General features: G+C 35.8%; 1 protein-coding gene across 4 annotated transcripts in view; it reads left to right on the forward strand.

The window, feature by feature from the left end:
• Positions 1-25075, forward strand: part of LOC125670028 (adhesion G protein-coupled receptor L2-like) — a 48284-nt gene that overhangs the window by 20101 nt on the left and 3108 nt on the right. For 3 of the 4 annotated variants that reach the window (XM_048904925.2, XM_048904927.2, XM_048904926.2), the window contains 17 exons: positions 376-693; positions 928-1011; positions 1335-1454; positions 2022-2128; positions 2731-2991; positions 3133-3340; positions 3687-3842; positions 4059-4122; positions 4214-4331; positions 4446-4507; positions 10448-10568; positions 20436-20545; positions 20637-20736; positions 23592-23763; positions 24446-24512; positions 24635-24695; positions 24792-24877. In XM_048904925.2, the coding sequence (XP_048760882.1) occupies positions 376-693; positions 928-1011; positions 1335-1454; positions 2022-2128; positions 2731-2991; positions 3133-3340; positions 3687-3842; positions 4059-4122; positions 4214-4331; positions 4446-4507; positions 10448-10568; positions 20436-20545; positions 20637-20736; positions 23592-23763; positions 24446-24512; positions 24635-24695; positions 24792-24877 (2215 nt within the window). The remainder of the gene's footprint in view (positions 1-375; positions 694-927; positions 1012-1334; positions 1455-2021; positions 2129-2730; positions 2992-3132; positions 3341-3686; positions 3843-4058; positions 4123-4213; positions 4332-4445; positions 4508-10447; positions 10569-20435; positions 20546-20636; positions 20737-23591; positions 23764-24445; positions 24513-24634; positions 24696-24791; positions 24878-25075) is intronic. The other variant, XR_007368099.2, reaches the window with a different exon arrangement.

Consider the following 25075-nt stretch of genomic DNA (forward strand, 5'->3'; position numbering starts at 1 on the left):
TGTCTTCCTGTTTCCTAATAAAAATAAACAAAAATCTTTTGATTTTGGCGTTGGAGTTCTAAGCTAAATCGCTCTCGCATGTATTGTGATGCAAAACAATAAAGAAAAGAATTAACCTCACTGTCATTCTGTATAGCGTTAAACTCGCTCTGTATGACAATTTCTTTTCCATCAAATTAAATGTGTTCAAATACAAATTAACAGACTGAAAAACCACAAATTCAGATTGCGAATAAAAGTAACTCTAAAAGAACTCTATAAATCATCTACTCTATTACTGTTTCGTCTAGTTGTTTTATTCCATAAATTTCAAATCATATATAACTGGGATACTGCGCCAACAAACTATGTGATTTGATTTATTTATTTTAAAAGATGGATCGTGGAAAATCTTCATCAATAACAGAAAGCAGGAAGAAGACTCGGACCTCTCTCTCGCCTCTCCCATCCCCAGCGACGGCGAATTCGTCGTTGGACAATCACCAAGGGAAAAGTTTCTCTTCAACAAACGAAATGCCTTCGTTGGTGACATTGCACATCTGAACATCTGGAACAAGATTCTTGATTCTACCTTGATGAGATCTATTTTTTCTTCTTGTATATTTATGTATTGCGGAAATGCCGTCCAGTGGGCCGACTTGCGGAGTGGTACCAGGGGCCCGATGAAAATGAGATGGCCGTCCACAATCGTATGTACGTGAATCTTCACATTCTTATATCATTATGCATTATTCACTGTCTATTCAAAAATAGGTTGTTCAACTGTTGCTGTTGTATGAACAACAGGGGATGCTTACTCCTCCTAGACATCTGATCCCACCTTTGGTATTTGCAGGGTCTGTGTTTGCCCTATTCTCAATTCCTTATTGATAAGATTGATCACTGCTCGTCATGTTCACCTTTTTCATCGCTATATTTATATTTTAGCCGTCGTTTTAAAGGAGGAGAAACCATGCAATACAAAACAAGAGAAAACTCTCACGTGTAACAAATACTGTAGTGATGTCATTGGTAAGTTTTACATGTGACGTAGTAAATTCACTCTTTCACGTGTAACAAATACTGTAGTAACGTCATTGGTAAGTTTTACATGTGCCGTGGTGAATTTACTATTTCACGTGTAACAAATATTGTAGTGACGTCATTGGTAAGTTTCACATGTGACGTGATGAATTTACTGTTTCTGCTCTCATATCCGTTTTATTCACAATCCAATTTCACTTTATGGTGTAAAAGTATCCGTTAAAACATCCTACAAAAAGGATGTGTGATTGAAAAGATAATATCAGAACCTCTACTGATAAACTGCATAATCAAAACACGTCTCTCACTAGGTGCCCAGTGTAATATGGAGACGGTGGAGAACATAGTATGGGCGCGTACTCCGGCAATCACCAATGCTACAGTGCCGTGTCCAGGACAGGAGGACAACAGGGAGCGAAACGAAACTTTTGGTAATAGTTGTACTCTATGTCATTAACTACTGATAAAGTCAGCATATAAAGGTGTTTTTAAAAAGTAGTATTCTATTATGTATTATTCATAACATAATAGGATTAGGCAGCAAGCCTATATACATGTAAGCCTTCTCCTTGAAGGTACATGTAATGTCCACATAATGGTAAACAGAGAGATTACAACGTATATGATATTTGATAATATCTCAATATGTATAAAGTAAAAAGATAATATATCATAAAAAGTGCAACAATAATGATTATATAGGATATGGATACTCCATATGCATAATAAACTAACGAAATAGAGAATTGGAAATAAAGAGAAAAAAATAAGGGGATGATTAATGGAAAGTAAGAAAGACTTACAAAATAAAAAAGAATAAAAAAAAAAGGGGGGATAATAATGGTGTTCTTGAAAGTACCAGTAAAGCGTTTCATTTTCAAACTGATGGAATATGATACATTAAGCGTTACATATGAATACATACCCTATTCATTGAAATCTGAACCAGTTTTCTATTTCAGTTAGTGTGAAGACAATTCTTTTCTATGATTTTACAGACTCAGCCTCTAGAACGTGCTACAGAACATCTGAGAACGAGGGAATTTGGGGGAAACCTTACATTGATGAATGTATTGCTGAAGATCTCCTGGACATGAAAGAGCAGGTCTACGACTTACCCAATTATTGATAAGCTCTACGAAAACCTTACTATGCGCGTCTGTTGTGTCCTGTGTATTCCCTTACAAACCCATGTAATCATTTCAGATCGACAGCAACTACTCATATCTCTTAACTATGAATTTCATAGCAATGTACAATAAAAAGCATGTTTTAGTAGCTTGTAATTACTGCATCGTGTATTGTGCTTTTACACCTTCAATATTGTATGAAAACAAAATACCATGAAAGTAATTATAACAATGCTACCACTACAATGTAATTGTAATCAATTTAAAGTACATGTATACTAGTCTGTCTACCTTTCATATATTGTTTAGACTCTGTGTGCTGAGTTATATATTGTTTAGACTCTGTGTGCTGAGTTATATATTGTTTAGACTCTGCGTGCTGAGTTATATATTGTTTAGACTCTGTGTGCTGAGTTAATTTGAGTAGGTTCTGCCTTTCATATATTGTTTAGACTCTGTGTGCTGAGTTAATCTGAGTAGGGCAATGTGGAAAGTCCCATCTACAGTGTACACCAGTTTTTATTTAACTAAAACTGTTATTATTAATATCAAAGTAAACATGCATAATTTCAATCAGATTTTGGGGATGTTCAGCTCATCAGCAGTCGATTCTGAGTGGATAAGTAACTTTGCCTCTGATCTCTTGAATCACACATTCTCCAATGTCTACACCAATCCAATAGATGTCGCCACTGTCATTGATCTGCTGAATATGATCGTGAAGCTGCAGGCGAAGTCAATTTCCGTTGATGTCCAGACATCAGAAAAGGGATCTGAGGAATTTAAGAAAGCAAACGTGGCATCTCCGACACAAGACGATATCCAGGATTTCATCAAGGTTACTCATATCACTTTACATTGTTATAGATTGTTAATGATAAGGCACATACACACATATCTATTGTAAAAGATCAAAGTAATCTGTTGGCTTGGTACACTTCGCTATCATAAATATTTTTACATTTTCTTGTTTTTTCAGAAATTCATAAACATTGTAAACTGCCTGTTGGATTCCAAAAATTATGCTGGCTGGATAGAGACCAAACCTCCGGGTGTAGAAGGGGATAATCTTCTAACAGTAATAGAACAGTTTGCAGCAACAGTGGCGGACATATTGGAAAAACAAATGATGGGAGGCGAATTCGACAACGAATATAAACAGGAAATAGAGATCAGAGAACACATTGGTGGGCATTATGTAAACGACATTGTTTAAAACTGTTTCTGTTAGCTGCGTCTTGACAGTCCGCGTTTATCAATACATATTACACAGCGGTAAAATGGATTTCGAGGTAGATCGGTGAATCAACTGAAACAACACTATATAACTGTATGGTAATGACCCTGGTGAACTATCACTATAAAATCTATCAAGAATTTCATTGAGATTAGAATACTACCTCTAGTATGTATTAAACCTATTCCTTGACCCTTATTTTTGTGATGATCAATATAGTCCAAATAGTTCGATGTTACAGACGTAATTGAAGAAAATTTAAGTTCGTTTAAACTATTGGTATTTGTTTTCGTCAGAGTACAAGCTCCAGATACAGAAGAGAGACTCTGTTAGAGAATTTATGTTCCCGGACCGCACGGACGGAGTCGTTTTCGGTCTGAATGGCAAAGCGGGCGAGGTTCGATATTTCCCAACTTCTGGTGATGCTCCGGGTAACATGTCCGCTTCCTTTGGTTAGTGGTGTAGCTGGGTTTATAGAAATAAAATAAATCTTAATGAGTTATTGCTTTTACAAATTGGTTCATGGGTTTAGACATTACATGTACATATACATGCATTCACTGAATGCATACATACGTATATAATCTTACTCTACATTGTTATAACTTTAAATATCCAAGGTGCGACAGTTTCTGCTATGCTTTTCACCATTTAGCTTTCCCTTTCAGGATACATAAAAGTCTCAGGATTTCGATTCAGACATTTGGCAAAATACTTACCAAACCACGAGGGGTGAGTCCTTGATTTCGATATATACATTCATTACAAAATGTATATTTGACGCATTACCTACTATTTTGTTTGTATTGGTTTTTTCACACAGCAAAAACAAGGAAGATAATATCAATACCGCTATTTTGGCTTTGTATATCCACAATTCGGAGTATTATGGCCTCTTTAATCTGACAAATCCAATCAGATATCACGCTGCGTACTTAGACGTAAGTTTTTTGTTTTCTAACCAATTTCATTGCTTTTATACATTTTTTCTCTCCAGAAAACAACATTACGATCATCTTACAAGTATATATTGATTCTTCAAATATCGTTTTCAGACATTTAATATATCCAACGCCGAGTGCGTGAAGATAGAACATCCAAACCGGAATAGCTCAAGGTAACGCAATTAATACCGTACGTTGCTTATTATATACAACCTTTCCAGTTATTTCCCCGTTATAAGAATGTTTGTTGACAGGTCGCGCAGGCAACAAGCTGACATTGCTAACGTAAAGTAACCACTCCATAGAAACCATAGTGCGATGTACCCTTTTTATCCGCACACGCTGTTGCAGGAATTGAGGAATACCACACCAGAGAAATCTTATATGGATTGAAAATGAAGGATGTGTACAATAATATTTTGAAATTTAAAAGTTTAAAATTTACCTCACTTAGTGAATAAATGCAATTTTATTAAAATGTAATCTGGAAGGAAAAAAAAAATAAAACTCCTGCTAGGGTAGCGGGGGTTAGTTCTGCAATATGTGGGTAGGGGGTATACATCAAAGTCAGATTAAGACAGACTAATGAAAAATCATATTTTCCTTTTAATGTCAATACTTTTATTTCATATTGGTGTAGTTAATAAATTATGAGCCTGGTCCTAAATTACATGTAATCTATACATACTCTTTTAGCTCTTACAAGTTTTTTTTGTGATTTCGAATTTCCAAAATTTCGGCTTGAGCATCACTGAAGAGATATCATTTTTCGAAATGCGCATCTGGTGCATCAAAATTGGTACCGTATAAGTTTTACATTATGACCCCTGGGTCGAGGCCTCTGCTGGTGGACTGTTAGTCCCGAGGGTCTCTACAGCCCTTCTTCAAAATCTTCCTTTCATATGTGGCCATCCACCTTCCCTTTCATCTACAGACCTTTTGCTGGACCATGCATGTTTTCACTGGAATTTCTTCAGCAACTGACCACGTTTCGTATTTGCACCCATCTATATGCTAGGAATCATGGTGACACCTACATAGCTAAGTACTTCGTTACTAGCTTGAAAATATGGATGTATATTTAATTGCTGGGATAAAATTTAGAAATTCATTTCAAAATTAAGGATGATATCTCCCTCATGCATAGCTCTGATCCTTGAACGAATTTGGCTCCAGTTTTTTTTTTTTGCACTCTAGTTTTCCTTTTAGCTCTTACAAGTTTTTTGTCATTTCGAATTCCAAAATTTCGGCTTGAACATCACTGAGGAGACATTATTTGTCGAAATGCGCATCTGGTGCATCAAAATTGGTACCGTATAAGTTTTACATACTGCTGCTGGTCCACAAAACGTGCTCTGAATAGGTGCCTCATTCCACCTTCGATTTTCTCTCATTTGGGCTAATCCGCACCCCCCCCCCCCACACACACACAGCATCACAGTACCAAGCACGGGGATTTGGACACTGTGAACAATCAAGAACCCTGTCTGCCCTTCTTCAAAATCTTCCTTTCATATGTGGCCATCCACCTTCCCTTTCATCTACAGACCTTTTACTGGACCATGCATGTTTTCACTGGAATTTCTTCAGCAACTGACCACGTTTCGTATTTGCACCCATCTATATGCTAGGAATCATGGTGCCACCTACATGTTGTATATCAATATTTTATCAAGCACTCGGTCATATTTGAACTATATCTTAAAATTATTGTATACATTCTTACACATGTAATATCATTTCAAATATGGTTTAACTGCTGATCTGTAGTGCAATGCTTCAGTCTAGGTAATAGTGTACAGCGCTGAACAGCACTATATATACTGTACATGTAATTAAGTGTTTGTCATATCATTAGTAGACCATTTAGCTACTTGATCAATTTTTATTCCTGTGTCAAAAATTTAAACGGAGTTTTATAACCCACAAATCATGAATATGGTTTAATCTTTCCAGCGTATATGATGCAAAAACATCTTAAGGGGTAGGGGTGAAACACACCATCTTTGGTCACAAGGTCTTGACGTTTGAAATATATAATTTTATGATAAAATTGTTTCTTTCTCAAAGCAAACTATTGAAATGTATGTATCAAAATGGTGCATCAAAATTGGTACCGTATAAGTTTTACATTCTGACCCCTGGGTCGAGGCCTCTGCTGGTGGACAGTTAGTCCCCGAGCGTCTCTACAGCCCAGTAGCTAAGTACTTCCTTACTAGCTTGAAAATACGGATGTATATTTAACTGCTGTTATAAAATTTAGAAATTCATTTCAAAATTAAGGATTTTCTCCATCACGCATAGCTCTTATCCTTAGACAAATTTGACTCCACTTTTTTGGCACACAGTTTTTCCCTATAATAGCTCTAAAACTTAAATTTTTATTTCGGATTTCAAACAATTCGGTTGAGCATTATTTGTCGAAATGCGCATCTGGTGCATCAAAATTGGTACCGTATAAGTTTTACATGTATACAGAAAGTTATTTTTTATTAGATATATTTAAAACTCCAAGTGTCTGTGTCTTTGAAGTATGGCAGAGTTTGCAATGACTGTGCGAAGACTCATGAAAAAATTATAATAATAAGATCTTTAGACAGTGTCAATCAGTTATTCCAAGAGAGAATCTGTAGGCAAAATTGTTCATCGCTGTTTAAATAAGCGTAATTTCAAAGCGGAATAAGGGCTTTCATTACCCATGTGTATAACCAGTGACTGTTCTTGTTGGTTGCGGGAAATAGCACAGCAAATAGATTAAAAGATGCTGTTATATCAAGTCTAATTTGTCTTGTTGGAGTTTGCGTTATTTCTCAACAATAAAGGATACAGTAAAGCGTCACCGATATGTTGTTTTTTCAGTAATTGGGGCAAGACGACATGTATGTACAAATGTCGTAAAATATGGATACTATTTGAAATTTTAACCATGAATTCTACCGGAAATGAATGCTGACCCCAAATGTTGATCCCGCTTGATACCTGTATATATTTTTATCCCCACAATTCGTATTTGCCTTCTTGGTCATAACTTTTGTATGGTGAGTGATAGGGCCCCAATGTTCCTTAAGTAGATTTCTTGTGACAAGACGTGTTTTTTTTGGTGCAAAAGGTCTTGACCTTGATGTTTGACCTACTTTTAAAAAAAAAGTTTAACTGGACAATATCTCCGGATCAGTTTAAGATAGGGCTTTCATATTTTGTGGATCCATATAACAAAACCTTTCATTTGTTTCCACCGGGGGGGGGGGGGGACCTGTTTCAACAGTTCATGATTTAGATATATACGAATGCTGACGATGATATTGAAACTTCACAATTTTATCAATACTTTATACCTCATACTGAACTTACTGGAGAACTGTCATGTGATCAATGCTCAACATATCTCACATACAATTAAATAAAACATTCTCAAGTCCATTCTTTATCCAATGAAACAATTGAACAAAACAGTTGAACAAAGAGAGCTAAAAACCAACACACGAAAGATATCAGTGATATTTGGTTGTCTTCCAAAGCGAAGCAGTAAAACCAACACACGAAAGATATCAGTGATATTTGGTTGTCTTCCAAAGCGAAGCAACACACGAAAGATATCAGTGATATTTGGTTGTCTTCCAAAGCGAAGCAACACACGAAAGATATCAGTGATATTTGGTTGTCTTCCAAAGCGAAGCAGTTTTGACCATATAATGGAGACTTTGCAAAATTATTTTATTGAGAAATCTTGAAATTTAACAGGACAATTAAGAAACATATCCCAGTCAATGTGACGAATAAATATGAGTTACCGTATCTATAATGGATTCCTAAATTTCTTCTTTGCTCCTTCAAACGTATTGTGCCAGAAGTGGTGTAAATCAAATGAATTCTAAAGAACTTTCAGTAAATTTGAAATCACAAAACTTTTCTCAAAACAACATCATCAAAACGTATGACTTTTCAACACTTTGCACAACCATTCATCACGATGAATTAAATACTAGACATTTAAACATAATAGATAGTTGCCTCAGGCTTCAACAAAAATTGAAAAAATGAAAAATTCATACCTAGTGATCAGTCATTCAAAAAACATTAAACACCATTCTGATTCCCGCACAAGTACTCTGAAGTTGATATGAAAAGATGCTAAAGTTCCTCATCGACAATATCTTCGTAGTCTTTGGTGATCAGGCCTTCCAACAGTCTATTGGAATTCCCATAGAGACGAATTGTGCTCCTTTGTTAGTTGACCTGTTTTTATATTCACGAAGCAGAATTTATTCAAAAGCTTCTACACGAGAAGAAAAAATATCTTGCTGTGGCCTTCAATTCGACATTTAGATACCGGCATATCAACGTTTTATATATTATTAATAATAATTTTCATTCATATGTCGATTTGATATATCCCAGTGAACTCGAAATAGAAGACACCACAGAGTCGTCCATTTCTGCTTCATACTTAGATATTTTATTGAAAGTTGATATTAACGACAAACTAACAAATTCAACTTGATCACAAGCGGAATGATTTCAGCTTCTCCATCGTCATTTCCTCATATTCATGTACCAATATTCCATTATCACCTGTATATGGTGTTTATATCTCTCAACTGATTCGGTACGCAAGGGATTGTTCTGCGTATGGTCACTTTTTAAAAGAGGCAGGCTACTGACAAACAAATGGATGGTGCAGGGGTTTCAACAGTCTCGTTTGAAGCCAGTATTTCGCAAATTCTACGGCCGTTATAACTATCTAGTTTGTCAATACAGCCTATCATTGGGTCAAATGCTGTCTGACGTGTTTCATACCGATTGTTAGGCCGTTCTTGGCACATTGGTTTTGACTACGGATATCTCCGTTTACCTGATCAATATATAGGTCTCACGGCGGGACCAGATAACTGAAAAATTCTTGAGTGTGGCGGAAAATATCTCACAGCGGGTGTGACCGGTCGATAGGGGATGCTTACTCCTCCTAGGCACCTGATCCCACTTCTGGTGTGTCCAGGGGTCCGTGTTTGCCCAACTTTCTATTTTGTATTGCTTATAGGAGTTATGAGATTGATCACTGTTCGTTTTCTTCACCTTTCATATTTATGTAGGAATATTCCATTATTATCAGCCCCGTGGAAAGCCGGTTTGAATAGGTCCTCAGTACCCCTAGCTTGTCCTAAGAGGTAACTAAATGGGGACAGTCCTTCGGATGAGACCGGAAAACTGACGCTCCATGTCACAGTATGTTTGGTTCTGAGTGTCTGCTCAAATGCCGTAAGCGCCGAGTATAGGCCTAAGTTTTGTAGTCCTTCACCGGCATATGGTGACGTCTCCATATGAGTGAAAAATTCCTACAATACACAACCAACCAAATATTACATGTATCACCTGCATATGGTGTTTACATGTATTTATCAACTGATTTAATACGTAAGAGCTTGCAGTTTTGAAATTGAGGCAAAAAGAGCATTCCCTGACAAACAAGTTGATGTTACAAGGGTTTCAACAATCTCGTTTAAAGGATTTCGCAAATGTTTGTCTGTTATAACAATAGAGCTTGCCAATACAACCTGCTTTCTGGCGTGTTTCATACTACTTGTTAGGCCGTTCTTTACACATCGATTTGGACTACGAATTACTCCTTTGCCGAGTGGTTAGAACATCGCGCTCAAAATCACACGGCCTCTCACCTCTGGTCGGCGCGGGTTCGAATCCTGCTCGAGCCGGTAAGTGAGAAAGTTACCCAATTTACTTTCGGTAGGTCGGTGGTCTCTTCCCAGGTACATTGTATCTGAGTTTTCTCTTCCACCAATAAAAAATGGGTGCCACAAAATAACTGAAAAATTGTTGAGTGTGGCGGAAATCAGCAAATCAATCCGTTTACCTGATCAGATATAGGGCTCACAGCGTGTGTGTTGCCGATCGAAAGGGGATGGTTACTCCTATTAGGCACCTAGTCCCACCTCTAGTATATTAAGGGGCTGTGTTTTTTAAACTCTTAATTTTGTATGCCTTATACCAAACTTCCGCTAGCGTAGGTGACGTAATGAGGCCTCGACGGGGAGTTTGTTCCGATATTAATCCCTGTTCGTTGTCTTCACCTTTTTTATAAATTGAATTTGGATTTTCAGTCATGGTCAGTGGGAATGGAGTAGGGACTGTATCCTGGTGGCAGACACGGGACATGAGGGATATTGTGAATGTTATGTACCCGGTGTTTTTGCTCTCACTACGGACATGTACAACGTTAATGTGAGTAAATGTCTTATCAAAACAGACTTGTGGAGGGATACAGTAACCTGCAGTCTATTGTACAAGATGTATATCACATTGCAGGGTTGAATTATTTTTTTTTTTGCAAGAATGGTACCTTTAAAAATAATTTCGGGTTTTTCATAATTCGTTTCCCAGGTCAAATATAAATGGACAGATCTCTGGAGGGAATGTAACTCCAATATTCCTTATGGAAAATTTAGCCACATTTTCTATATGGATTTAAGAATTACAGCGTGTTCTTATCTATTTTCAAGGTCAAATGTTATGGAGATATGATTGTCTAGTCTCGCTTTCCCCAGACTCAGGCTCTCGAGACTTTGCATGAGCGAGAGTCTGGTACTATTCCTATTTTAATTTTGTGATTTCAAATCGAGGCATACAGAGAAATCGGTATTCTTTCTGATTGGCTGGTTGAGAATCGTTAGGGAACTTAATTTCGAAGCAACTGACATTTTGTTTACAAAAGCGAAATTTAAATTTTCAACTGGAAAACCTTTAGTTACCGATACTAAAATACATTTTGGTTCATCACACAATAAAATGTCTTTGTTTGCTTTGTAACAAACAAAAAACCCTATATTTCCTTATCAGGAGTAGCCATTGCTATTGTTTTGGTTAAAAAATTAAAATAGAAATCGTGGCAGACTCTCGCTTGTGCAAAGTCTTGAAAGCGAGACTAATGATTCTGGCGTTTTTTAAGTCAATGCGCAACTCGAAGTAACGTACTTTGGTCATGGTTGTCGTAACATCATTAATTACTATTACTTAATGACTATTAAAGTCCTATTTTTGAAATACAGAACCACAAATCATAAGGGTTGGCGCCTTATTACGATTAAATAATTCAAATGCCGTTATGGTGTGTTTTAGCGAATATGAGAAAGCGACATACAAATGCGTGATTTTCGACGCCTTATTTACGTGACGGTAGATTGTTCGACAAATGTTCCGCGTATATGGATTCTGGTTGGAGGAAATGTTATTATATATAAACCTGTGTATTCAGTAAAGGGATGAAGGACGTTGATCAGAATCTCTGCACATTTTAAAAAGTAAATTAAACGACAACAAATTTGAGCTAAATTTTACCTGCACAATTTTTATCATGCCAGTATCAATCAAAATTTTGTATTATATTCCAAGACTACGTAAATAATAGTTATAATAAAAATGCTAAATAGGCAAACTAACACATTTGTATGTATGCATGAAATCAAACTTACTCACGGCGGGTGTGACCGGTCGACAGGGCATGGTTACTACTTCTAGGCACCTGATCCCACCTATGGTATATCCAGGGGTCCGTGTTTGCCCAACTCTCTGTTTTGTATTGCTTATACGAGTTATGAGATTGATCACTGTTCGATATCTTCGCCTTTCAATCATCCTGTAGCAGTACTCCTCAAATAAAGATTGTATGATTTAAATCTAACAATGTGTATGTATTTTACCCAATCTGACATCTGCTCGTCTGCTACTTTTCATTTGCCTATCGCAGACTATCTCTTCCACCCCCCGATTGCCTAAAAAGAAACCAAACCAAACATTGTAATTCATGTGTAAATTTTTAAAATAATAAAGTGAGGGATCTAGAAAAGATTATGTACTACCTCCCACCCCCCTCCTTCATATAAAGTTTTGTGAAAATGTCGTCTGCGCCATCCTTTTGGAGGAAATGTACCATCGTTTGTAATTGTATTCAAAAGATTTATATAGCGCCCTATCAATGTTAGTTCTCAAAATCGCTTTGCAAATGTGAGAGAAAAGATAATATAAAATCGATGTGCATATACATGTGAATAAAAGGTGAAGATAACGAACAGTGATCAATCTCATAACTTCTATAAGCAATACAAAATACATAGTATATAGCAAACAGGGACCCCTGGACACACCGGAGGTGGGATCAGGTGCCTAGGAGGAGTAAGCATCTCCTGTCGACCGGTCACACCCGTCGTGAGCCCTATATCCTGATCAGGTAAACGGAGTTATCCGTAATGAAATATTCATAGCATCAGAGTTAAAATCCATAATCATTATTATTAATATATAGCGCCTAATGTAATGATATAATTACCCTAAAAACAACCCTTAGGAATAATTAAATACATAGAAAGGACATAAGTATAATAACAACTACAGTTAAAATACCAACTGAAGTTTTTATTAAAATATAGTTATCGCATGTGAAACATGTTTGTAGCTTCTTTTTTCTGAAGAGCTCCATCTTGTTACAGGATGAAGGAAATACACGATGCTATGAATTAATTCGAGTCGCCTTCTGCTACCAAACATCAGAAATTTAATTTTACTGTTTTTAATACAAGGATATTAAAATCAGGAAAATATTTTTGTATCAGAAATTAATCGTCTTTAGCCGGTATTGACTAAAACCCGGTCTCGGTCCCGGTCTTCGGTCTCGGTCCCGTGACTAAAACCCGGTCTTCGGTCCCGGTCCCATATACTTTTATTCAATAAAAATAGAATATATCAGGATATTTGAGCCCCATTTCTCAATAACTTAGGTATGACATCTCATACCTGCATTCTGATAGTAAATTGATCATATTATTTTCTTCTTTTGTAAAATAATATGTGAAAACTCCGGGACCGGTGGGACCGAGAAGTAAAAACAGTGCTAAAAGCCGGTCCCGGTCTCGATGTTTTTTTTAATTTTTCTGAATAGCCGCTTTAATCTACTTTTTTATGAGAAAAAGATAAGAGTGTTATATTCAATGACATTCCTTTGTATGCACATGTATGTTTCTGATTTATTGTATGTTTGTGTTTTATTCCAATTTTCCTTTTTAATGTCAAAATCGAACTCAACTACGTGATTTTTTTCTCCCAAATGAACGCGTTACAATACAATTTCATAAAAAGATAAGGATGTAGAAGAGAAATAATATATATGTACTTATCCTGGTGTATTTGTTTGTAATTTACTGTTGGATGTAGTATTTACAAAATTAAGTCTTTTTTATATTTCATTTAGGTCAAACACCTGACCACACGATTGATAAAATTTTCAAATTCAATGTTGGTGTATTCCGAACCGGGTCTCTGTATATGTACATGTATACGCGGGTTACTGTTCTATCTCTCTCTCTCTCTCTCTCTCATTTACGAGTATATCGTGAGAATCGCATTAATTTGTTAAATTATGATGTTATATTAGTTGTTTTAATCAGGGAAGAAAAACCTTTATGTAAATATTAGAATAATACGTGCAAGATATGAGTCCAGAATGTACGATGTATGAAGTACTTTAAAAAATTATGTTCATTAGTGAAATGAAAAAAACAAAAAACAAATATTGTCCTTAAATTTTATTATGATTATTAAAACATGATGAATAATTGTTGTTGATAGCGAAACAAAATTAATGTGCACTCTAGTCAACAACCCCTCCCCCGTCCCTTTCCAGAAAGATTCTGAATACAAGAATGATGCTTTTGAAAAGCAAATGTTATACCCCCGTAATCGGATATTCGGGGCGCATTTATATAGTTTTTGGTCCATCCGTCTGTTTGTCAGCAAAAACTTGAACCTTCGGCATAACTTTTGAATGCATGTTGATAGGGTTTTTATATTTCACATGTGTACTCCTTGTGACAAGACCTTTCTTTACATGCAGTTCTTCACCTTTCAAATTTGACCTACTTTTGAAAATCTTTAACTTTAGCCATAACTCTTGAATGGTTAGTAAAAATACACGAGGGTATAAAATGCTTCACGCAGGCGTACTTTTCATGAAGCGCTAACAGTACCGTAGACCTACTTGTATTTTCAAAAACTGAAATTTATTTCTTAAATAAATTTACATGTATGTCTTGCATATTTATAAATGTAGATTTCATTGTTTGTAAATTTATCATTTTATGTCAAATTTATGCACTTTGAAATATAAGATATTTAAGAGAGGAGTTAAGCGCCCTTGGTAGTAAGTGGTCAGTAACAAAGGAGCTCGTACAAATATGTGAAAAACATCTATTAAATCTTGGGGTGGATTGCCAGAAATTTTCCAGAAGATCAAAGGAGTGCTATAGGTTGTTGAGACCATGTTTAGCTAAAATCTTAGCTTTGAAATGTGAGTAATTTCAAAAAATTTTGACGAACCATTGTTGATATGATTTCTGCTCACCCTGCTGATGTCGTTGTCGTTGTCGAATCAAACATTGATTTAAACTCTGATTGAAATAGTTTGTGCTATATGTGCTGAATGTAACTGGGTACTTATATAGACATACTGTATATTTGTGACATTGTGACCTTGATTTGTGTGATCAAAATGACCGAAAAAGCAGAAAACAAAAGGAATCTTAGTGACACTTATCCAAGTCATTCTCGGATGTCACGAGAACTCCTAAAAAACAGAGGGACGAGTCTGAGCCTGAATTCGCCAGAATGACTACTTCTACCCCAGTGTCTCAACGTGACCCGTCTGATTTCCCCCCATTACCAACGGTTAACAACCCACAAATCACCCACCAACTCGTCATTGGTGAAGATGATATTGTTAGAATTGCTGCTGCGGTAAAATTATCCATTCAAGATGAGTTATCTGCACTAGTGAAACAAGAAGTGACAAAAGCGGTAGAACCTCTTAATGCCAAAATCAACAAACTGGAATCCATGAACAATGATCTTCATCTTCAACTTGATGAACTTGAACAATATGGTAGAAGACCACTAGTAAGATTCTCTGGGATACCTGAGACAGCTGGAGAGAATACAACTGATTTGATCTTGGATGTGACCACTAAAGCCGGGATTTCAATCAACCGTGATGATATTGTTAATTCGCATCGGGTAGGGGCACCCACCAACCGCCATAGGACACACACACCTAGACAGATCATCGCAAGGCTACGTCAGCAGACCTGAAATTTAGATTAGTGAAAAGCCATAAGAGTCTAAAACGAAATCCGGAGACAAAACATGTGTCAATCAATGAAGATCTGACGAAACGTAGAGACAAGTTATTATTCCTGTGCCGTCAGCTCTGTCGTGAACAAGTGATTCTGCAGGCGTGGTCTTCCAACGGTAAAATTCGTATTAGAGATCACAGACAGAAAACTCACATCATCAGACAAGAGAGTGACCTATGTCCGTTTGGTCATACTCCGGCGCCAACTGAGAGTTGACTCTGAGTGTACCTATATATGATGTATATATTATGTCCAAGAAGTAAATACGACTACGTACAGTATTTTGAAATGCAATACCAATACCATTTTTTTTAGCTATTTTATATTTATAATATTACTACACTGATAATATTACTATACCGAAAACAAATACTTTCATACTCACAAGTTTTCCAGTTAAAACTTTACCTTAAAATTCATATGGCCTCAAATTTCAATTATTTTGTCCTTTTTGAATGCAATTCACCCCTCCTATTTTCCTACCCTACATGTTTTGTATGCTTTATTTGCCATTGTTTTGCTGTTATTTGCATGAACTCATTTATTTTGAAATGTCTTGTATTACTACCAAGGTAGTACTGTACTCATGTGAATTGTTGCCTTGTATGTATTTGTGTTTTTTCTCTTTTTTCTTCCATACCATTTTGTTTACTTACAATCAAACCTTATGTGCAGTTTGTCATGCAACCATATTTATATATTCTAGGTCTTCAAAAATACATGTCCTAATATTTAAACCCTCAACAGGTTTATAAATCTTTTAAAAAATTAGGACTTTTAAAAAGGCTTAAGTTCAAAATTGGCAGAAAACATCTGTCAAAATTGTATATAGCTTTTATTAGACCAACTCTTGAATATGCTTCAATTGTTTGGGATGGCTGTTCTGTTCACGATACTGATAAGATTGAAAAAGTGCAATTATGTGCAGCTAGAATTGTTACTGGTCTTCCTATTTTTGCATCTAGAGAATCCCTTTATTCAGAAACAGGCTGGCTAACTTTAAAAAGTAGACGTTATATTGCAAAAATGACTACCATGTTTAAAATTTGCAATGGTAGCGCCCCTGATTATTTAAATGAAATTATTCCACATAAACATGAAAATATATCCCTTTATAATACTAGAAACAATGATAAGTTTTACATTCCAAAATGCAGATTAGAGTTATTCAAAAAATAATTTGTACCTGACTCTGTAAAACAGTGGAATTTATTAAATGTAGAAACCAGAGAAGCCATCTCAATCAATTCATTCCGCAAAAATATAATAACAGACATTACAATACCACCATCATATTACTCTTTTGGAAAACGATATATCAACATTATTCATACAAAGCTAAGATACAACTGTATACTTAACGAGCTATAACTGTGTTGGGATGCCAACACAAATGTCTCCGAACACCTCCCCATGTCAGAAATGGTTTTTGATACCGGATATGCACTCAGGATCTCTAAAAAAAAAAAAACTAGAAACTAAATTTGGTTGAAATCCGACGGACTTGTAATTTGGCCGCCATTTTCTTCAATGGCGGCCATTTTGAAACATTTGAAAATAGATTGGAAGGAAATACTGATGCTAGTAATGAATTGTGGACCCTCAATTTACCCCAGAACCCAAATGTTGTAAAGATTTCAACTTTTTGAATTATTTCGGTATATGGCGGCCATTTTGAAAATGGCGGCTCAAAAAAAAATTTTGATGGTGGAAATGGACTCGGGGTCACTAAAGTACCCTAGAAATTGAATTTGGTTGAAATCCGACAACCTTGAGTTTTTGACGTTTTTTGGCCGCCATCTTGAAACGGCGGCCATTTTGAAAATTTGAAAAGTTGAATGCACCCCTCCTAGTGACCCCCTATCAGCTCACAAAGTTTGAAGTGGATCTGTCGAAGCACTTTCACAAAATCGGTCGGACAAATTTCTCACTAAAGAAGAGGAATAATAAGAAGAAGAAAATAATAATAACGAGCTATAACTGTGTTGGGATGCCAACACAAATGTCTCCAAACACCTCCCCATGTCAGAAATGGTTTTTGATGCCAGATATGCACTCAGGATCCTCAAAAAACCATAGAAACTAAGTTTGGTTGAAATCGACGGATTTGATTTTTGGCCGCCATTTTCTTCAATGGCGGCCATTTTGAAACATTTGAAAATAGATTGGAAGGAAATACTGATGCTAGAAATGAACTGTGGACCCTCCAATTACCCGAGAAATCAAATGTTGTAAAGATTTTAACATTTTCAAATATTTCGGTATATGGCGGCCATTTTGAAAATGGCGGCTCAATTTTTTTTTGATGGTGGGAATGAACTCGGGGTCACCAAATTACCCTAGAAATAAAATTTGGTTGAAATCCGACAACCTTGATTTTTTTACGTTTTTGGCCGCCATTTTGAAACGGCGGCCATTTTGAAAATTTCGAAAGTTGATTGCACCCCTCCTCATGACCCCCTATCAACTCACAAAGTTTGAAGTTGATCTGTTGAAACACTTTCATAAAATCGAGCGGACAAATTTCTCTGGAAAGAAGAGGAATAAAAAGAAGAAGAAGAAGAAAATAAGAACGAGCTATAACTGTGTTGGGATGCCAACACAAATGTCTCCGAACACCTCCCCATGTCAGTAATGGTTTTTGATGCCAGATATGCACTCAGGATCCTCAAAAAACCATAGAAACTAATTTGGTTGAAATCCGACGGACTTGATTTTTGGCCGCCATGTTCTTCAATGGCGGCCATTTTGAAACATCTGAAAATTGATTGGAAGGGAATACTGATGCTAGAAATGAACTGTGGACCCTCCAATTACCCGAGAAATCAAATGTTGTAGAGATTTTAACATTTTCAAATATTTTGGTATATGGCGGCCATTTTGAAAATGGCGGCTCAAAAAAAATTTTTGATGGTGGGAATGAACTCGGGGTTACCAAATTACCCTAGAAATAAAATTTGGTTGAAATCCGACAACCTTGATTTTTTGACGTTTTTGGCCGCCATTTTGAAACGGCGGCCATTTTGAAAATTTCGAAAGTTGATTGCACCCCTCCTCATCACCCCCTATCAGCTCACAAAGTTTGAAGTGGATCTGTTGAAACACTTTCATAAAATCGAGCGGACAAATTTCTCTGGAAAGAAGAGGAATAAAAAGAAGAAGAAGAAAATAAGAATAATAAGAAACGGAGCAAAAACAATATGTCTCCGACACTTTGTGTTCGGAGACATAATAATAAGAAACGGAGCAAAAACAATATGTCTCCGACACTTTGTGTTCGGAGACATAATTATGATCTTTATAAATTAAATATTACAAATTCTCCGTTTTGTACATGTGGACATACTAATGAAGATATATATCATTTCTTTTTTGCTTGTAAAAATTACTCCAGGGCTAGAAATGATCTTTTTAATCGCCTTTTCATGCTTGACTTGGTTAATATTGATACAAAATTGTTATTATGCGGTGATATCAATTTACCTCTGCAAACTAATATAACTATTTTTTCAGTTGTTCATAAATTTATAGAAGAAACTTGTAGATTTGTTTAATCATTGTACATTATACCTGTTAATTATTACCTTGCATGACATATCGTAATATTTTAGGAGAGGGACTTGTAAGTTGTCAGAACTTGTTCCCAATCCTTTTGATTTCATCAATAAAATATGTTCAAAACAATAAGATATTTTGAAAATAGGAAACCAACAGTTTTTGTGCAGCATAATTAATACATAATTATGTGTTTGCACATATACGTATATAACTATTCACAATAAATATAGTTACAACATAATATTACAGTAAAACATACCATAGGTTATTTGAAGATCATCTAAAGTCAGAGGGTATCTTCTGTATAAGTATACATAATCTGAGAATTTTTGGTGAGCATGTGCTCTATGTATGACACACTTTTATAGATACTATAAATATATTAGGTGGACTTTTTAATTAAAGCATTGTATCTAAAAGAACCACAACTGAAAAAAAGAAGAAAACTAAGTATGAAATACGAAAGGAAGAAATATTTTATAGTTATTATTTATTGGTTATATACAACTATACCCATATAAATAGATCGGGTTCGGAATACCAAACATGAATCTTTGAAAACTGATTTTGACAGGAATAGAAGAAATAAAATAAATGAACAAATAAACTAACTGTAAATCACAAACAAATACACCAGGATAAGTACATATATATTATTTACCTTCTACATCCTTATCTTCTAATGAAAAGGTAGTGTAACGCGATCATTTGGGAGAAAATGCCACGTATATGTAGTTGAGTTCAATTCTGACATAAATACATGTATAGAGAATATTGGAATAAAAAACCTATACACACAATAAATCAGAAATATATGTATACAAAGGGATGCCATTGAGTATCACTTCCTTATATTTTTTATGAAAAGGTAGATTAAAGCGGCTATTGAGGAAAAATGTCGAGACCGGGACCGACTTTTAGCAATGTTTTTATTTCTCGGTCCCACCGGTCCCGGAGTTTTCACATATTATTTTACAAAAGAAGAAAATAATATGATCAATTTACTATCAGAATGCAGGTATGAGATGTCATACCTAAGTTATTGAGAAATGGGGCTCAAATATCCTGATATATTCTATTTTTATTGAATAAAAGTATATGGGACCGGGACCGAAGACCGGGTTGTAGTCACGGGACCGAGACCGAAGACCGGGACCGAGACCGGATTTTAGTCAGTACCTCTTTAGCGCCATCACTAATTTGTATGTATAAGAGTTGCCCAAGTGAAGCATAATGTTTGTAGCTTCTTTTTCTGAAGAGCTCCAGTTTTTAGTATCGCTATCCCGTATTGCCATACGTATTCAAACATATGATATCATAATATATGAAATAATCCTATGAACATTTTTTCTAGTGGGACAGAGGCATTAAGAGACCCATTTTAATGAATATTGCGTCGTATGCAGGCTGCGCATTGACAACAGTTATGTGCCTTGTCAGTCTTATCATTCACATTAAGTTCAGGTGGGTTATAAAAGCAGAATCGTATTTCATAATTGAGGAGTAGGAGTTTATCAATTTTCAATAGTAATTTGTTATTTTGATTTATTTCCAGATCATCCACAACCACTGCGTCACTTCATAAAAACTTGGCAGCATCAATCGCCATCGGTCAGATCGTATTGATGGCAGGTATTGACAAGTACGACCATCCGGTAAGTTTAGACATCCTTCAGTAGATAAACAGGCGTTAATAGCCTCTCATTTTAGCTGTTACTGTCCTTACACCGGATGTAGGGGCGTGCTTACCGATGGGATCCTAAGCTTCAGATAAAATGATAGTATCAAATAAGGTATATTGTAAAACTTACAGTACCAAAATCTTTATTATGGCCTGAGTTTTAACAGGTTGTATCATATCTTTTATAATATATGCAACAAGGTTTGAATTCTTCAATTTTACGAAGAACATTTTTCAGAATACACATTTCGTTAAATTGAAGTATGGGGAGGGGGTATATACCTAAATCCAGTATCTGAAGCTTAATTCTGCCCAAGTAAATGTACTATTGATACCAAACCTTCCATGAATAATCTGTAAAACAAATTAGATAACAGATACCTGGAAACAAAAGCATGATGAAACTAATGTAATTAAATATAACCGGGTATGTAACACTGTTTTCAAAAAAAAGGGAGAGGCAAAGTGAAGTTGATTTTACAATTTTCTGAAAATTCTTGACAACCAAAAACAAATATAACAAAATCCAAAAGCTCCAAATTCTAAATCGTGGGAAGAGGTTGGTCCTGAAATTCAATTCATTGGTTCCGTAATTTTAGAATAATGGAAATACTGTGAAAAATATTTGCTCGTTAAATTTTATAATTCCACCATAATTCAATACTATTATAAAAAAGGGGGCAATCTATAGATCAAACTTTGCGTGTTAAAATAACCTACTTAGCATGTAATGACAGAAAAAGTACATTGTCAGGGAAAGGGCACCATTTCTCTCTCTCTCTCTCTCTCTCTCTTGCTACGTTCTTGGTGATATTTAGTGTACTTTTGGTTAAGTTGATTTACACAAACAGATTTTCAAAACATTGAATCATTCGTGTACGTTAGAAAACAGATTTCTACAAACATTCCTTATCTGGTATTTAATTACAATCAGAAATAGTAAATTCTCTATCTATTCCTTATAATTAGGCAATCACTTGAGGAACCCAACGTGTTGTGCGCCCCATGTATTCAGGGAGAAATAAATCGCGCTGCACTGTATACAATGTATCCCGATGTCAAATTACAGCTTTTGTGAAAGAACAAACAAACAAAACAAGAAAGTACTATGCATAGTGTGGACCTGATACGACTGGTCACGCCCGTATGAGCCCTGTATCTTGAACGGGAAAACTGAGTAATCAATAGTCAAAATCAGTGCATAAAAGATGGTCTAAGACATTCAGACAGCATTTAACCCAATACCAGGTTGTATTGGTAAATTAGATCGTTATAACGATCATAAATTTGCGAAATGCTGATTTCAAACGAGTCTGTTAAAACCAATGTAACATCAACTTATTTGACAGTAGCCTGCCTCGGTTAAACACTGACCATACACAGAACAAACTCTTGCGTATCGAATCAGCTAAGAGATATAAACACCATATGCAGGCGATAATGAAATATTGCTACATTGATATGTGAAGTTTACGAGGGAGAAACTGAAATCATCCCGTTTGTCATATGACTGAGTTGTTAGTTTGCCGTTAACATCTATGTTCAATAAAATATCTAAGTATGAAGCAGATGTGGAAAAAGTTGTGGTGTCTTTTATTCGACTTCACTGGGATATATTGAATCGACATAATTACGAATGAAAATGATTATTGTTAATAGATCTAAAAAAAGTCGTCGATACGACAGGAGTTTCAACAGTCAACAATTCGCAAATTCTATAATAATCTAGTTTGCCAATACAACCTATCATTGGGTCAAATGTCGCCTGACGCGTTCCATATCGATTGCTATGCCATTCTCGGCACAGTTTTTATTTTACTGCGGATTAAACCGTTGACCTGATCAAGACATAGGGCTCACGGCGAATATGACCTGTTGACAGGGGATGATTACTCCTCCTAGACACCTGATCCCACTTCTGGTATGTCCAGGGGTCCGTATTTGTCCAATGTTTTATTTTGTATTCCTTGTGGGAGTTATGAGATTGATCACTGGTCATTATATTTACCTTTCATCTAAATATCGAGTAGAAAGTCACAGCAAGAGATTTTTCTTCCTAGAATGTTTACTACTCCTAGGCACCCGATCCCACCTCTGGTATATCCAGGGGTCCATGTTTACCCAACTCTCTATTTTATTTTGCTTATAGTTATTTCGGATTTCAAACATTTTGGTTGAGCATCACTGAAGAGACATTATTTGTCGAAATGCGCATCTGGTGCATCAAAATTGCTGCCGTATAGGTTTTACATTATGACCCCTGGGTCGAGGCCTCTGCTGGTGGACTGTTAGTCCCCGAGGGTCTCTACAGCCCAGTAGCTAAGTACTTCGTTACTAGCTTGAAAATACGGATGTATATTTAATTGCTGTTATAAAATTTAGAAATTCATTTCAAATTAAGGATTATCTCCCTCATGCATAGCTCTTATCCTTAGATGAATTTGACTCCACTTTTTTGGCACGCTGTTTTTGGCTATATTTAGCTCTAAAACTTCATTGTTATTTCGGATTTCAAACATTTTGGTTGAGCATCACTGTAGAGACATTATTTGTCGAAATGCGCATCTGGTGCATCAAAATTGCTGCCGTATAGGTTTTACATTATAGGAGTTATGAGATTGATCACTGTTCGTTATATTCACCTTTCATTTTAAAGTCATGCATTTTGATGTTGTTGATGTGAGAAAAGTCTTGTGATTTCAAATTTACTAAAAGTTCTTCAGAAGTTTTTAGACTCCACATTTGATTATATATACACAACATTTTATGTATAAGTGATTTAGTGAAAGTGAAGAAAATGCACCAAACTAGTCTTATTCTTTTTTCCAGATGTTATGCCACATTTTTGCGATTTTATTACATTATGCATTCCTGTCCAATTTTTCGTGGCTGATGAACGAAGCCTTCAATCAGTACATCGTGATAACATACGCTGCACACTCTCACTCTGATCAGCTCGCGGATAACGGATCCATGATACGATATTATGTCCTCGGCTGGCGTAAGTCTAAGAACATAGGACAATATTTCATTCATACTCGTTATCGTCCCCAATGTGTATTGATTGTGCCCACAATCCTACAGGTGCTATGTATTTCCCCATGTTTGCTGTGTTTTGTTTCTATCTTTTATGCATCTCATCATCTATACCCCTTTTATGCATCTCGCCACATATCAACTGATTCACCATAGTTAAAAAAAACCCATGGCCCTTCCGGCGAGAAAAATTACATTTTTAATTAAGTAAATTAAATATCAATGAAAACAATAAACTGATATCGATGGGCTCTGAAATATCCACATACTTTTAATTATAGTAGTGATTAGAATGAAAGCATTTAATGATTGATATTGCTTCATCTTCTCATGTGATATTTACTCAGTGCAAATCGTTTAAATGTGATTGATTGTACCATGTTTACCATTCAATTGGGATATTTAAAGGCAATTAATTAATTAGAAATATACCCCCCTGATTAACGATCGCAAATATTATCGATCAAAGGAATTGATAGCACCAAGGTTTATTTTCAGAGTCTCGTCTTCAAATCGGCACAAGCTGTGTCTCTCTCACTGTTAATGATATTCTGCAATCCATTAGTGATACACAGTAGTTTTCGTGTTGTTGTTTGATCATATAACTTTATATGATATAGATTAAAAGTACAATGTTCCTTTCCCAGTTTTCCCCGGTGTCTTGGTCGGCGCATTTGTTGGGTCACAAGGAGAAACGTATTATGCCAAAGACATGTATGTATATATGTAGCTGATATTTCCAGTTTTAGTATGGCTATTATCAATGGGATTCAAAAGTATTAAAATATGTTTCATTGATATTTATGTGGATGATTTAAAGATCTCCATTCCTCTAGGTGCTGGATAGCCTGGGACACCATATGGCTGTTTGTTGCGCCTGCATTAGGTCTACAAGCAGTAGGTGTTGTTTATCATGTAAAATCATCATTTCTTTAAAGAAAATTTCGGAAAGATTAAGAAAATGCTTTACAACTTCTCTCTGTCTGTCCACAGGTTTCTGTTATGGTTATGATTTTTGCCACCAAAGAGCACAACGAAAACTCCTACACCAATAGTGAGAAGACCAACAGAATTATTTTGTTCGTATAAACAGCTTATTTTTATAATTACCGCTGGCAATCTATAACTCACATATACATGTAGTTTCTTGCTGTTCACATTGAAAATATTTTTATCGCACTTTCGGCAACGAGTTGCCTTCATATTACCGTAATGCATTATGGGAGCTAGCTTTAACGACATTTTTTTCAGCATTTCCTATTGCTAGTATATTCGTA

Source organism: Ostrea edulis, chromosome 4 (genome assembly GCF_947568905.1).
Source record: "Ostrea edulis chromosome 4, xbOstEdul1.1, whole genome shotgun sequence".
In the NCBI taxonomy this organism is placed as follows: Eukaryota; Metazoa; Mollusca; class Bivalvia; order Ostreida; family Ostreidae; genus Ostrea; species Ostrea edulis.